General features: G+C 38.6%; 1 protein-coding gene across 1 annotated transcript; it reads left to right on the top strand.

The window, feature by feature from the left end:
• The first annotated feature begins 1,225 nt into the window (after positions 1-1,225).
• On the top strand, positions 1,226-3,462 carry LOC145660189 (alpha-1-antitrypsin homolog). Its single transcript, XM_081724351.1, has 2 exons — positions 1,226-2,139; positions 2,235-3,462. The coding sequence occupies exons 1-2, from the start codon at positions 1,461-1,463 to the stop codon at positions 2,465-2,467; spliced, it is 912 nt and encodes a 303-aa protein (XP_081580477.1). The 5' UTR covers positions 1,226-1,460; the 3' UTR covers positions 2,468-3,462.
• The last annotated feature ends 9,855 nt before the right edge of the window (positions 3,463-13,317 follow it).

The following is a 13,317-nucleotide window of genomic DNA, read 5'->3' as shown; positions in this document are numbered from 1 at the left end:
AGATGCAAATCTCACAGTGAAAAAAAAAAAAATACATGCGGACAACCAATCCCTTGTAAAACATATCTCCCTTTACACCCCATCTAGATTAATATTAATGTGATGTCATTTAAGATGTCTTACTATTTTCACTCTAACCTTCTGTATGTTTTACACGCTAAGTTACGTTGGGCGTATCAGGAATTCCTCGTGTCAAACGAGGTGGATCCGTAGAGTTGCGATCTTTCTCTTTACATTGGTGACTCAGTGGAGGGCTTGGTGCGTCATGCATCTGCCTTGGATGATTCTAGAAATGCAGCAAGATCTATGCTCTTTATTCAAGAAGAAAAACAATAACCAGCATTAACCAGTGAAAGATGTTTGGAGTTAATAAAACAGAAAATCTGATCGTATAATCAGGGGAATGTCCTAATATAGATTCAAATAAGTTTTTTTCCCCACTTTTAAAGGCAAACATAAAATGTTTCACAATCTGCTCAACCGTCATGATGAGAAATGCTAAGCTAATTTAGTCAGATATTATTGCTAGCAGTGTGGCTAACTCTGTGCATTTAAACCACATAAAGGCTCAGAGATGGAGCTTGCAGCTGACCCTGATGGTAAATGATGACAGCAGAGCTAATGATACAAGCTTAAATTGAAATAGGAGGTAAATAAATAAAATAAAAATGCATACACCTGAGACTGAAACATGCTGTGTGGCTAAATGTGCACTTTCAAAAGCTTCCAAAACTGGCTGCGATGGCGAGGAATCGTTCAAGTTGTGTGAAGGTTCTCAGAGAGGTCAGTGGTACCGAGAATAAAAAGAGCTCTGAAAGTACTAAGTACATGTTAGCTAATATGAAAAAAAGACTGCCATCCTGTATAGCTGATAAAAAGAATTGCACTTATGTACACAGATCAGTTAGTGTATTCGAAGACCGCAGCAGCTGAGTTTGGAATGAGACTACACAGCCTAACAGGAATCAATACCAGAGCTAACAATGCCAGCATACAGGGTTTTGGCATCAGTAATGTTAACTAAAGGATAAATGCTGTGCAATGTTCCTGCTCTATTTGAAACAGCCCCTCAGTAGTTAATGTTTAAAGGACTGACCTCAGATTACACCAAACAGACTATAAAATGTATGAACTCAATCCCAATAGTTTACTGCTGACAGGACGTGGATGGTAAGTAAATGTACTGTAAGATGACTGATATTCTGGAGATACAAATAATTTTTTCCTCAGATCTTGTTTCAACTAAATGGCAAACACTTCAACAGTGATCTATTACATCTTTAAAAATGTAAAAACTGAATTAAAGACTAGACTCAGAAGTAGTCTCCATGCAGGCTATCACGTATATACCTCTCTTATGAAAATCCATGTGTTGACTATTTTCTAATGTAATAGTTGTGTTTAAATGAACCTGCATGTGATACATTTCAAATCTGTGCAGTGCTTCTGCAGGTGTTAAAATGTGGGGAAAGGTCCAGTGCTGTTTGATTGTTGTCCTCATACTGTCAGTGGACTGGACTGTAGGCATCAAGGAGCAGGATCATGATCAAGACCATTCAGCAGATCACCACCAACATCTCCATCATGGCAAGGATGCAGCCCACCCCCACCAGAATGGAGAAGACAAACCCTGCCACAAACTCTCACCCCACAACGCAGACTTTGCCTTCTCCCTCTACAAGAAGCTGGCCAGCCATCCTGACACCCAGGGCAAGAATATCTTCTTCTCTCCTCTGAGTATCTCCATGGTTCTATCCATGCTGGCCCTGGGGGCCAAGAGCAATACCCACTCACAAATCTTCAGCACTCTGGACTACAGTGCTCTCACAGCTGATCAGGTCAATGAAGGCTATGAGCACCTTCTCCACATGCTGGACCACAGCCAGGATGCCCTACTGTTGGAAATAGGAGGAGCTGCAGCTGTACAAAAAGGCTTCAAGCCTGAAGACAAGTTTCTGAAAGATATCCAGCACTTCTACAAAGGTGAAGCCATCAGTGTGGACTTTTCCACACCTGAAGTCGCTGTGCAGGAGATCAACAAGTTAATTGCCAAAAAGACCAAGGACATGATCACTGATCTGGTCAAGAGTCTGGATGCTGCCACTGTGATGATGCTCATCAACTATGTGTATTTCAAAGGTAAAAGGAGACAAGTAGAACCCACTAGAGATTAAATAATTTTTCATGTATTTCACCTGAACTGCAGTAACCAGTTTTGTATTTCATTCTCTCAGGTAAATGGCAAGAGGCTTTTAAAGTGGAGCACACCAGCAAAGGTGACTTTCATGTGGATGAGAACACCACAGTGCCTGTGGATATGATGAACAGAAATGGTGAATATGACTTCTACTATGACCAGGGCAACTTTACGTCCGTTATCATGCTGCCATATAATGGAAACGCCTCCATGATGATCGTCCTGCCTGACCATGGAAAAATGGAGGAGTTGGAGAAACACATCAGCTAGGATCACCTCAAGTACTGGAAGGACAAAGTCCACAAAATGTAATGTATCATGAAATGCTTTTTAAAATATACTTTCATTTATACATATTAAGTAGTACCACAAAGTAAAACCTTTACTCTCTGACAAGGTTACCAATGACAAAAATGTGTTAAATAAATATTTTGCCCATGCTATTCCATGTAAGAGTGCGTTTGCCTGACTGACCATGTCTGTTCTCCAGCACTTTGGACTTGTATATGCCCAAGTTCTCAGTGTCTGCTTCCTCCTGTCTTGGGGACACTCTGAAGGACATGGGAATGGTTGATGCATTCTCAGACAGTGCAGACTTCTCTGGAATCAGTAAGGGGGCCAAGGTGGCAGTTTCCAAGGTATGTGGAGAAATGCTGTCATGTCTAGAGTGTCACATTATGAGTGTGGGAGATATTGTTCATAGACTGCCCATCTTAAATATCCAGTAGAATTTTGACTGCACTCTGAGCCTCAAATAAAAAAAAAAAAAAAGTGAATTTCTAGGTTTGTCTCTCTTGATATGACACAATATGAAGTTACATTTGTATAGTGCCTTTCAAGTACCCAAGGACACTTTACAATCAACACACTGCACAATGCTTTTACATCCAGTCAACACACTGGTGAGATGCAGCAGGCAAATTCCATCTGTTGTCCACCAAGGACTGTTCAGAAGTTAATGCATCTACTGCTTACATACATTAAAGTGTCATTCAATGACTGCCCAGATTGGTCCTTCCCCACAGGTCCTGCACAAGGCCGTCCTCAGCGTGGATGAGCAGGGCACTCAGGCTACAGCTGCAACTACTCTTGAATTCATGCCCTTGTCATTTATTTTCAAAACAGAAGTCAACAGACCGTTCCTAGTCTTCATTGTGGAGAAGAACACCAGGAGGATCCTGTTCATGGGAAAGATAACCGACCCCACTGTGTAGTGGTAGACGTCTCCCACACAGTCTAGTCAGCAGTACGATGGGAGTGCTACTGATATCTCTCATATCAATTAGCAACAAATATAGTCACGTCTCTGTATTATCTCGGAGCAATGAAAGGCTAAATGTTGTGCTAGTTTAGTGAGCTACATATAGAAGGGACTTCATTTAGCTATAATTAAACTTAAAATTAAATGCTCCTTTCAGACTTAGTCCAGTTCCCTTACACCAGATATGAGAAAAAGTAACAGACTGTTGGATTATTTCTGATGGCACAGTGAATACAGATGTACACAAACCCAGGCATCTGAATGGAAATAAAGTTGTTGAGTGATATTTGAATGAGTCTTCATTTGTTTTGACAAACCAATCATGGCAGTCTGTAGCACACAAATCAGGGGCAGTTATAACATTAGGGATGTTGGTCATATATATCAGTGTTTCATACAAATATTACTTAAGTCATATGGAACTATGTAATTCTAAAACAGACATAGCGATGTGACAGACGTACATTAAGCTCCAAACTCTCTAACAGTCCTGTGACTCATTTATAAATCAGTTTTGAGTTATTTCCCAGTGCGTTGTCTTGTATGTTGATTCACTATGATGATCTGATCACAGCAGTTGGTGCAACATCCAGGCCCCTCTGAGTCTGTCAGGGTTCAAAATCAGATTTATCACCTTTGATTTGGTGTCAGATAAAGTAATAAGAATTACACTAACGCTGTGTCTAAGCCAGTAACTGGATGGGCCATATTTGATGTAATTTGTGTTAATTTGTCCATTTGAACAGTAACTGAGTCAGAAATCAGACTTCAAAATGCTGTTCTCAATTTAAAGAATGTACAGTGTATGGTAGCTAGGTCTGACATTGAGGATTTTAGAGGGGATCTCATTTTTTTTTAAGATGGTGCATTATAGAGTAAATAATTTTGTTCTTTTTTCAAATTTATTTGATCTTATATGACTTAATGTCTGTACTGGATCTGAAAACCTCCTTGTCCTGTAACAGATATCTTAACTTTATTATATATCTCTAGGATTAGCTAAAACCATATGTATTAAAAGTAATATGTTTTAAACCATTTTATTCTTAGATTTAGTGCTTAGATTTTTACCAAGGCCCAATCCCCTCTCATTTTTCCTCCTACTCCTTGTTTTCAAGTGTCATCTTGCTCCTTGGGACTGAGTTACAAAGGCTAGTGGTTGAAATCTTCCCCCTTGCTTCTGCATCCATTTATCAATGATTCACAAGGGATTCTGAGAAATTTCTCCTAATGCACAATTTGAAGTGAGACTCTGAATCCCTCAGTTTGGAGGGCCATTTAGCTCTAAGACCTCACCCTAGCCCTCTATCAGAGACCCAACCCCTACTCATGAACACAGTTGTCAGTGTGTGCTGGGAGGTCAATGGTGTTTCCATTGAGATAAGGAATTACATAAACTGAGATGCTCAGTTTATGTTTTCTCTTTACTGTACTTCCTCTCACTAAAGGTGAGTGTGAAATTCTCTCTTAATGCTGAGTGACATGAAACTGTACATATATGTGATAATCTAAAAATGTTATTAAAGTGAGTTGAATCATTCAAGATTTATTTGGCTGAATTAGAATTATAACCTGGTTGGTCTTAGAATGAAAAATATGATTAAAAGGTCCAGAATGCAAACAGACAAAATCTTTGCATGAAGTAAAGTTTATTAATCAAAAATAAATCAAAAAGTCAAAAGATGTTATTTCAGAAAATGAAAAGACAGGTTGGGGAAAATGAAGGGAAAAAAGAAATACAAAATAAATTGGTAAAAAGAGCTGGGAAAAGTTAAAGAGTAGGGCTAATTTTGTTGGAGCGCTTGGCACAGGACAAGGTGCTTTTTATAGCCTGCCATGCTCGTCTGAAGAAGATGCGTACTCTCTTCAACCTCTTGCATTCTGAGCCTTTATATTTGAAATAAAAGTAGAATTTTTAAACTGGTGTCCATGGAGTGGATGTATGTAAACTCTGATTATTGATGTGGTGCTTTGATGCTACTCACCAGCTGGGGTGTTCTCCACTTTGACTGCCTCTGTAATAGATTCCGCTACTCCACCCAGATCCTCTCTTACATCTACAATTTATTTTTCCCAAAAATCAATACAAATGCAATTACATAATAAAGTACAGGCACATATTTAAAGTGAACAAACATCATGTCCTACTGTGTGTTCTTAATGAAAAGCTAGATTTATGCAAGAAAGTACATCTGCACCTTCTACATGGGCGCTGTGGTCCAAAGAGCAAATCTCTTCCGTTGACTCTGTGATCATAAAGTGTTCAGCAGTTCTGCTCCGGATGGTATGAACCTCCTTACAGTCCTCCTGTTTCTTGGGTGAGAAATGAGAAATAATCAGTGATGAATTGTAAAGGAAATGAATCATCCATTGACCACCCCTGGGCAGTGGAAACTCCACTAATGGACAGCATATTTTGGACTACCATCTGTATAAGTCAGGAAAGTGTGAAGGCTAAATAAATAAAACTGTGGATGCAGTCTATATAAATCATTAAAATTATCGCATAAAATGATGTAGACACTTACACTTTCTCCCAGTTTGGCCGAGTAATGCTGCTTAAACCCAGCAATGGTAGCAGGGTCTCTATGACTCTTGTGTCTTCTGGTAATGATATTAGTAATGAAGTTGTCCCTTGGCATCTAGAAAGGACAGAAGAAAGCTCTATTGTATTGAACGATAATAAAGCCATTTTATTTCTTTTAAAAAGTGAACAGTTTGTATGTGTTTTTTGACAACTAAAAAATAAAATTAAAGATTTATTCCTAAGAAGTAATTGAATTTGAACTGAAAATTAGGCTTTGATTACAACACAATTTTCTATAAAACAAGGCTTATTTTACATGCATTTGTGCACAGGATTACTTTTGTAGCCTAGTTTCATAACTCTATGGAAATGAGAAATCAAAGCTTATAGATTTTATTGTTTTATATAGTTATATAACAGAACAAATGGCCACCCGTAGCTCAATTTCTTCTACAAATGTTAATACATGTGAAACAAAGGTTGTCTGTTGTCCGACAGTGCATAATGGCCACACTCGTGGTCTTACAGAGGTTTTTCTAAAACAAGCGCAGAAGTCACTTTCCCTTGTCTCAGTCAACGTATTTCATCTAATGGAGTTCAGTTACCCGAATATTTTCAGCTACTTCCCCTTTTATTCATCAACGTTTCCTTTTAGCTAGTTCATTCTCTACTCACTTATGCCACATTTTAAAATATTTGTGCGGTCCGTTAAATTAAACAGCTGAGACGTCCCGAGTGCCGCAGGTCCCACAAACTCCCTTGACGTAGACAGACGTTTATTAGACGAACACGAATAAAGAACACAGTGGCGCTCACACGAAACAGGCAAGATGAACATGAGCAACGTTGAACACAGCATACAAACCATAAAATGCACCACGTACGTGAACATTAGCGAGAACACAGACCGACAGGGGGATAAACACACACAGACATTAGGAGAATAACCCGCTGCAGGTGTGTGTGACTACATAGTCGTGGTTTCACACAAGACCATGAACTCCCACTGCAGGCGGCGGGCCGTACCACGTGACTAGTGGGGCGGGGAGCTCACTATCAGCCCGCTAATTAGTTCTCCGTTCAGTCAAAAGTTCTCTATCATTAAAATGTGTGTTCTCATTTTAAATTCGCATATTGGCTACTTGTTTATAATACGATTCCGTTATCAAATATTTAGTATCTGCCTTTGTAGATAAAACTAAATTCTACTTACGTTTTGTTTTCGTTTCTCAGTACCTCTTATGCGTGAAGAATTGTTTGTAGTCTGTTGATGTTTTGTCTAAAATGATCGTCATCGGCAAATCCACTCAATAAACTGATCTGGGGTCAGAAATAGAATGACACACATTATGACATAATGGAGGGCTAAATTCTGTTCAGTGGCTGTTTAGAACAACGAAAAAAGTGCAGCTGAAATGACATTATAGTCTCATATCAGAAATCACACTATCACATTTTAAAATCATTTCCTCTTTATGCTATCATTTTGTCATCAGGCTCAGATTAAAAAATCTAAATAAATAAATATAACCTATACATGTAAACTATATATTAATTAATTAGTAATCATTCCACATAGGTACAATTCACTGTATTTGTTATAATCCAAAGTCATTTGAACACTCATTAAGGATCAAAATGCAACCTAAACAACAACTATAATAATAAATTCTTAAGAAATTATACAATTTTAACTGAAAATTAGGCTTATTGATCACAATACAATGTTCAACAAAACGGCTTATCTTTACTCTGGTGTTTCAGTACCAAGGCTACGCAGTTATGCAAACACTTTCTTGCATAATATATGCTTATATTATGAAATTTAGCAACTAGACAAACAGAATTAAATGCTCTGTTCATTACTGATTCAAATGGTTTATTATTTTTAAAAAATATATTTTTTTAAAGTGCAGGATTGTAGCCCCAAAATAACCTGCACATGGTTTTACAGGGGTTATTCCAATATGTGCTTTATAACACAACGTTTTGATCACATCTTCACAAAGGTTAATTACTGCTGAAAAGAAATAAGGTTAGCATACATTTTTTAATTTTCTTATAGCCTATAAAGAACACCCAACCAAACAACCTAGCTACAAAGAGACAAGGATAAAAATGTCATTACATGTATTATATAGGCATACAGATTTGAAATTAATGTGGTAAATGCAGTGGACAGCATGGAGTCTAGAATTCATCATCTGTTGAAGCATCTGTGGTGACATCCTCATATGGCTCTTCAGTGTCTTCATCAGTTTCACCATAACCTGCCACCATTAGGTGGTGTGTTTCTTTCACAGCTACCAGGTCTGTCTTCAGCTCCTCAAGCTTTGGGAATACAACACTGTGCAGGCCACAGTAAGCTTGAGCAGAAATTCCTGAAGGGTAGTTTAAAAAAAATATCAAACTGGGTAATAAAAGCACCATTAAAAATCACCACAACACAATCTACAATCTAACAACCAAACATCACACCCTATCAAAAATAAACACAATCACATTCTGAATGCAAGATTATATATAATCAGGTCATAAACACAACATGAATAATTAACTGATCATATTAATAGGGCTTTGAAAAGTAGGATCCAGTGTAGAGTCACGTATGAATGCTGGGAAACAAAGTATCTATCAGTATGGCCCTTTGTAGGAAAGATCATCTGTAAAACAGTTCAAGAACGTATATTGTCGTGTCCGTTGATGCAGGAAAGAAGAGAAGGGAACCAGTGCGTTACCCTGTGGCCTTTTATTAATGCAGAGCTCTGGAGATGTCACTTCACAACGCAGTGCGAGTGAGATCTAAAGCATAACTTTGCAACAGACAGACTTATAGTTTTTCTCACCTTGCACCACTTCTGCTTTTGTGTTTTTCCATCTCAGCCGTCACCTCTGTTTGACCGTCTCCTACAGATGTCTTCTTGTGTAATCACACATATGCATGTCTAGGGCATTTCCTTTTATGTCTGGACATACAGTAATTATTTTATTAATTCAAGCATTAGTCCTATTCCATTCTGCGCATTATTCTCTATTAGTGTAAGCTTAGCATTCATTTAATTTATGAAACCCCACAATATGTAAGGCAGACTTGAACCCAGGTCAGCTAAGTGATGACACCAATAGCCTACTGGGTGAGCAACCACACTCTATCAAAGGTTGGGCCCCTGTGCAAAACAGTTAGATCTTGGATCAAGTAAAACAAAATGAAAAAAACTAAACACCATGCCAAGCATGGAAAAAGGAAGAACAAAGGACGTCACGGGAAGAAATGGCAACCCCGATGCACTGAGGAAAACCAAACTAAAATTTCCCAAACAAGACCAGAAAACAGGGAAGAATTTGAATGGCTAAGGGAAGCCTTGGGAGAGAGACAGACTAGAGAGGGAAAACTGGAGAGGGGAGGTGTAAAAACACAAACACCCTCACAGATAAGAAGTGAGGTGTAGCAGGAAGGCTCACAGACCTCAATACCTGAAGTTACCAGCTAGGAGCTTGGCTCAAATATTTAACAAACACCCAGCACTGAATGACTGGGTCACGGGGCTTTTATTAGGTCTAACCCAGCTGTTGGGTGTTAAACCTGATTAGTGGTGTGGTTGACTTGAGGCCTCCCTCTGGTGGCCGGAGGGGGCCTTGGCCTGGTGCCAACCCTTACAGTATCCTATATGAAGTGAACTGCATTAAGAAATTAATTGTTGATGTCACTTACTATTATTATTGTTAGTAGTAGTAGTATTTAGTGGGGAATCATTTTATGGTGTTGATTGGAGAATACTATTAAATAAATTAATCTTACCATCATTAGTAGTTGATGAAATTAATAACTTATAACCATCTGGAGATGTCATTGTTGTAGTAGGTTTAGTTGAAGCTGTTGGACTTGATGTGTCAGTGTCCACTGGAGTAAGAGTTACAGGTTTATATGGAGCCTCTGCAAGAATAGAAAAGTGTGGTCAGTTCTAAGTATGAACTCTGTTTGTGTACTGTTCACTCTCACTGGAGATCACTTCCCATGTTTTTCTGTTTGTGTTGTATTTATACCAGGTGAAGCTCTCAGGTCTGGTGTGTATATCAGTGCAGGAACAGGGCAGCAGTACTGGATCTCCTGCGTATACAGTGATCTCTGTGATCCTGTGATGTTCCAGTGTACAGCCTTCAGCTACACCAGTTGAAGTCCTTCATTATCAATGTCTTCAGCACATGTGTGTTTCAAATTAAAAATTCAACATTGATTTTCTTTTTGACATGGCTTAACTATCTCAAGCACGCAGTGAATTGCTTTAAGCACATTATTATATGCAGAAAGCCTAATTATCTTTTACATACTTGTAAGTTACACTATACTGTTACTTCCTTTATCTAGTAGAGGGATTGTTGAGAGTAAGATTTACTCCATCACAGTATAACGATTGCTTACTTTGCTCTATTATACTCTAGCCTGAGTGCTGCAGCTGATATGCATGAGATTTAACTGCACCGCAATAATACATTGATTTCAAGATTTATGACTGATGGCAGTCTAAAAAGCAAATCGTAATTGTTCAAATTCTACCTTATATATTCAGATAACATGGAGTGTTATACGTTATCAGAAATATATGAGATGTCGTCTCTAACTGGACTCCTACTAGATGTTTTCAGTGTTTCTTAACAAAGTAGCTACTGTGTAGATATTTGATGATCTACAGAAGTAGAGGGAAAGTCACACTCACCATCAGCAGCAAGGAGCAGATAAACACACACCTGCATTCTTACTGAGTTCCACACACTACACATGGCTACAGCAGGACTGCTGATACACACCGTACACACTCTTCAATACAGTCTACTGAATGTTCTGACAACTACAGTTATAGTGGAGATGAAGTGTATTCAAATGAAGCTCTGACAAACTTCTATCCCCAACACACACAACAAATATAGGGAGGCAGTAGGGTTTTATAAGTTTTTAAAAGTCATTTGGTGTTTCCTCTTTCTTCCTTAACAGTCTCACATTATAGGTGAGAATGTCATCATTGGCTCAGTCCATTGTCACAGAGATGTGGCGGCCCAGTGGGAGAGACCCAAAATGACTCCCTAAGTGCTGTTAGTTCAGTCCAGCACACCTGCCCCTTTGTACATGCATCATTTATGAACGTATTTAAACCCATCTGTTACTGGAGTGGTTGTCGGTCTTTGTTTGTGCTCAGGTTGGCGTTAATGGTCATTTAATAAATGCATGTCTTCGTCAAGAGACGTCTGTGCTTCCTGCTCCTTGCCTTGCGGCACTTGGGCTGTCACAACAAACAAAATATTTGTATTTTCTTATACCTGCGTGCGGGGGGTGGCATAACGTGAATAAGTGAATAAATCATATAAAAGCAGACATTGTGTTCACTTTGTTTTCAGTAGGCTACACCAAAAGTGAGGAGGAGGCCTTCAGTATTCTGAGGAGTTCCCTTCAGTATTCTGAGAAGAGTCTCATATATAGTCAGGGCCATTGGACCTGGACTTCACCGTCTCTCACACCAATCTTATTCCCACTTCCTAAAAAAAGAGAGAAGCCTGCAGCCAAGGGATCAGTTAAGATGAGGCAAAAGTAAAAATAATGTATATGTAACATGCTGCAACCGTCCCTGATCTGTGCTGAGACCGTCCCCAGGATTGAGGTCAGTTGCAACATCTGACTTCTTCTATTCAACTAAATAAGTGGATGTCATGTGTAATCATTTTTAAATGGCATGACTAATTAGAAGACAGATGTAAGCTTTATATGTAAAGAAGTGGTTGGTCTAGTCCAAAGAGTCTCTGAGTAACTGAGAGAAAAAAGTGTTGCACTCATCTCATTCTACCTGTACATGCAATGACAAGAAATGACGAGAAACACTATTCATTAGGAAAAGTCCTTGAAGTCCACAGGTAAGATTGCTTATGTTTATTATGATAAGTAAAACTTTTCTTCAAATAAATTGAACCAAACGCACTTTGACCATTGCTGGGGGGAAGGGGAGGATTTTCTGAAGAGCTAAGAGACTTTAAAAGTATTACCTCTGAACTTACATCTGCAAAGTATTACATCTGAACTTGCAACAAGTTGATCTAATAAAGACATTTTTACCACAACATAGGCCAACAACTTAAGCTCATTTCACACCATAAGCAGTGCATCGAGCACTAAAATCAAAGCTAAAACGACTAAGTTGACAGTCTATAGACTACTAACTAAATGTCTACAACGACAGACTGAATTGTCCGAATAAAGTTAAAGCGGCAGTATGTTCCAGGTGACTATGTTGTCCTCTACACTCTGTCAGAAACCTTGGCCTCACCACGCAGAAACAGTGCCATCTGGAGGACTAAAAGAGAATTTCATTTTGATGGACTATTAATCTAACAATGCTTAATACATGTTTAAACATAGTTTATAAACAGTATATAAACAAAAGAGGAACTATCAAAACAGTACTTTACCAGAGAAGGTAAAAATGTTAATAATTATAATACTCCTCAGGAACTGCAATGTCTCATTTATAGCTTTACAATGTAATGTAACTGAACTTTAAATTTCAATAAAAATTAATTGAACAGTTGTTCATCTATACAGTGCAGGCTATACAATCTCCACAGATAGTTTGATGGTTATTCGCAACATCTATTCACCTATCCTATCTATACTATAATTCCTTGCTTTTAGTTGATAAGTGTGGCAGGAACTGATGCTGAGGTAAAATGGATGATAAATTCTTAATTTCAGGAGGCGTAGTGATACTACAACAGCTTGTTTATGTTGTTTGTATCTTTGGTCCTCTTGGTACAGTAGACCACAGCCACGATGATGTGGTGGAAGATCACGGTGACCAAAGCAAAGAGGATGTAGGGCAGAGTCTGAGGAGAGACTGTAACAACAGTGAGGAGTGAGGGGTGGTGCAGCACAAAGACCACTCTGAATGTTGAAAATGAAGATGAAATAATCCTTTTACTCATTTAGGAGACAGTTGTCCCTGAGCCATATTGCACACATTATCTCTAGTCGTTATTTAAAAGCTATGCTATGTTTAAAAAGTTATACTTTTTATGGGCATTTTTAAACATACAAGCCCACTGATATATATCATGTAATGTTTTACGTTGTACATTGAGCCTGATGTATCTGTTTTGAGCTCCTTTATGATTGCATAAGTACAGCCCGCCATCCTCCTTGGTCAGGTGTGATATGAGTAGAGAGAGATTTCTTAGAGAGTGTGCAGTACAGGTGAATTCTGTTTCTGTACTGTTCACTCTCAATCCACGTGTTTCTGGTTGAATTGTGCATGGCACAGTGTAACCTCTCAGGTCTGGTGTGTGGGTCAG

This window comes from Electrophorus electricus, chromosome 2 (genome assembly GCF_041902795.1).
Source record: "Electrophorus electricus isolate QZ-2024a chromosome 2, ASM4190279v1, whole genome shotgun sequence".
NCBI classification, from domain to species: domain Eukaryota; kingdom Metazoa; phylum Chordata; class Actinopteri; order Gymnotiformes; family Gymnotidae; genus Electrophorus; species Electrophorus electricus.
This window is presented reverse-complemented; position numbering and strand designations above follow the sequence as displayed.

What these genes read in the sequence shown, in the direction of transcription:
- LOC145660189 (XM_081724351.1), top strand. Translation starts at nt 1,461, where the DNA reads ATGTGGGGAAAGGTCCAGTGCTGTTTGATTGTTGTCCTCATACTGTCA. An exon ending in CAACTATGTGTATTTCAAAG is followed by an intron (nt 2,140 to 2,234) that starts GTAAAAGGAGAC and finishes TCATTCTCTCAG; the next exon opens with GTAAATGGCAAGAGGCTTTT.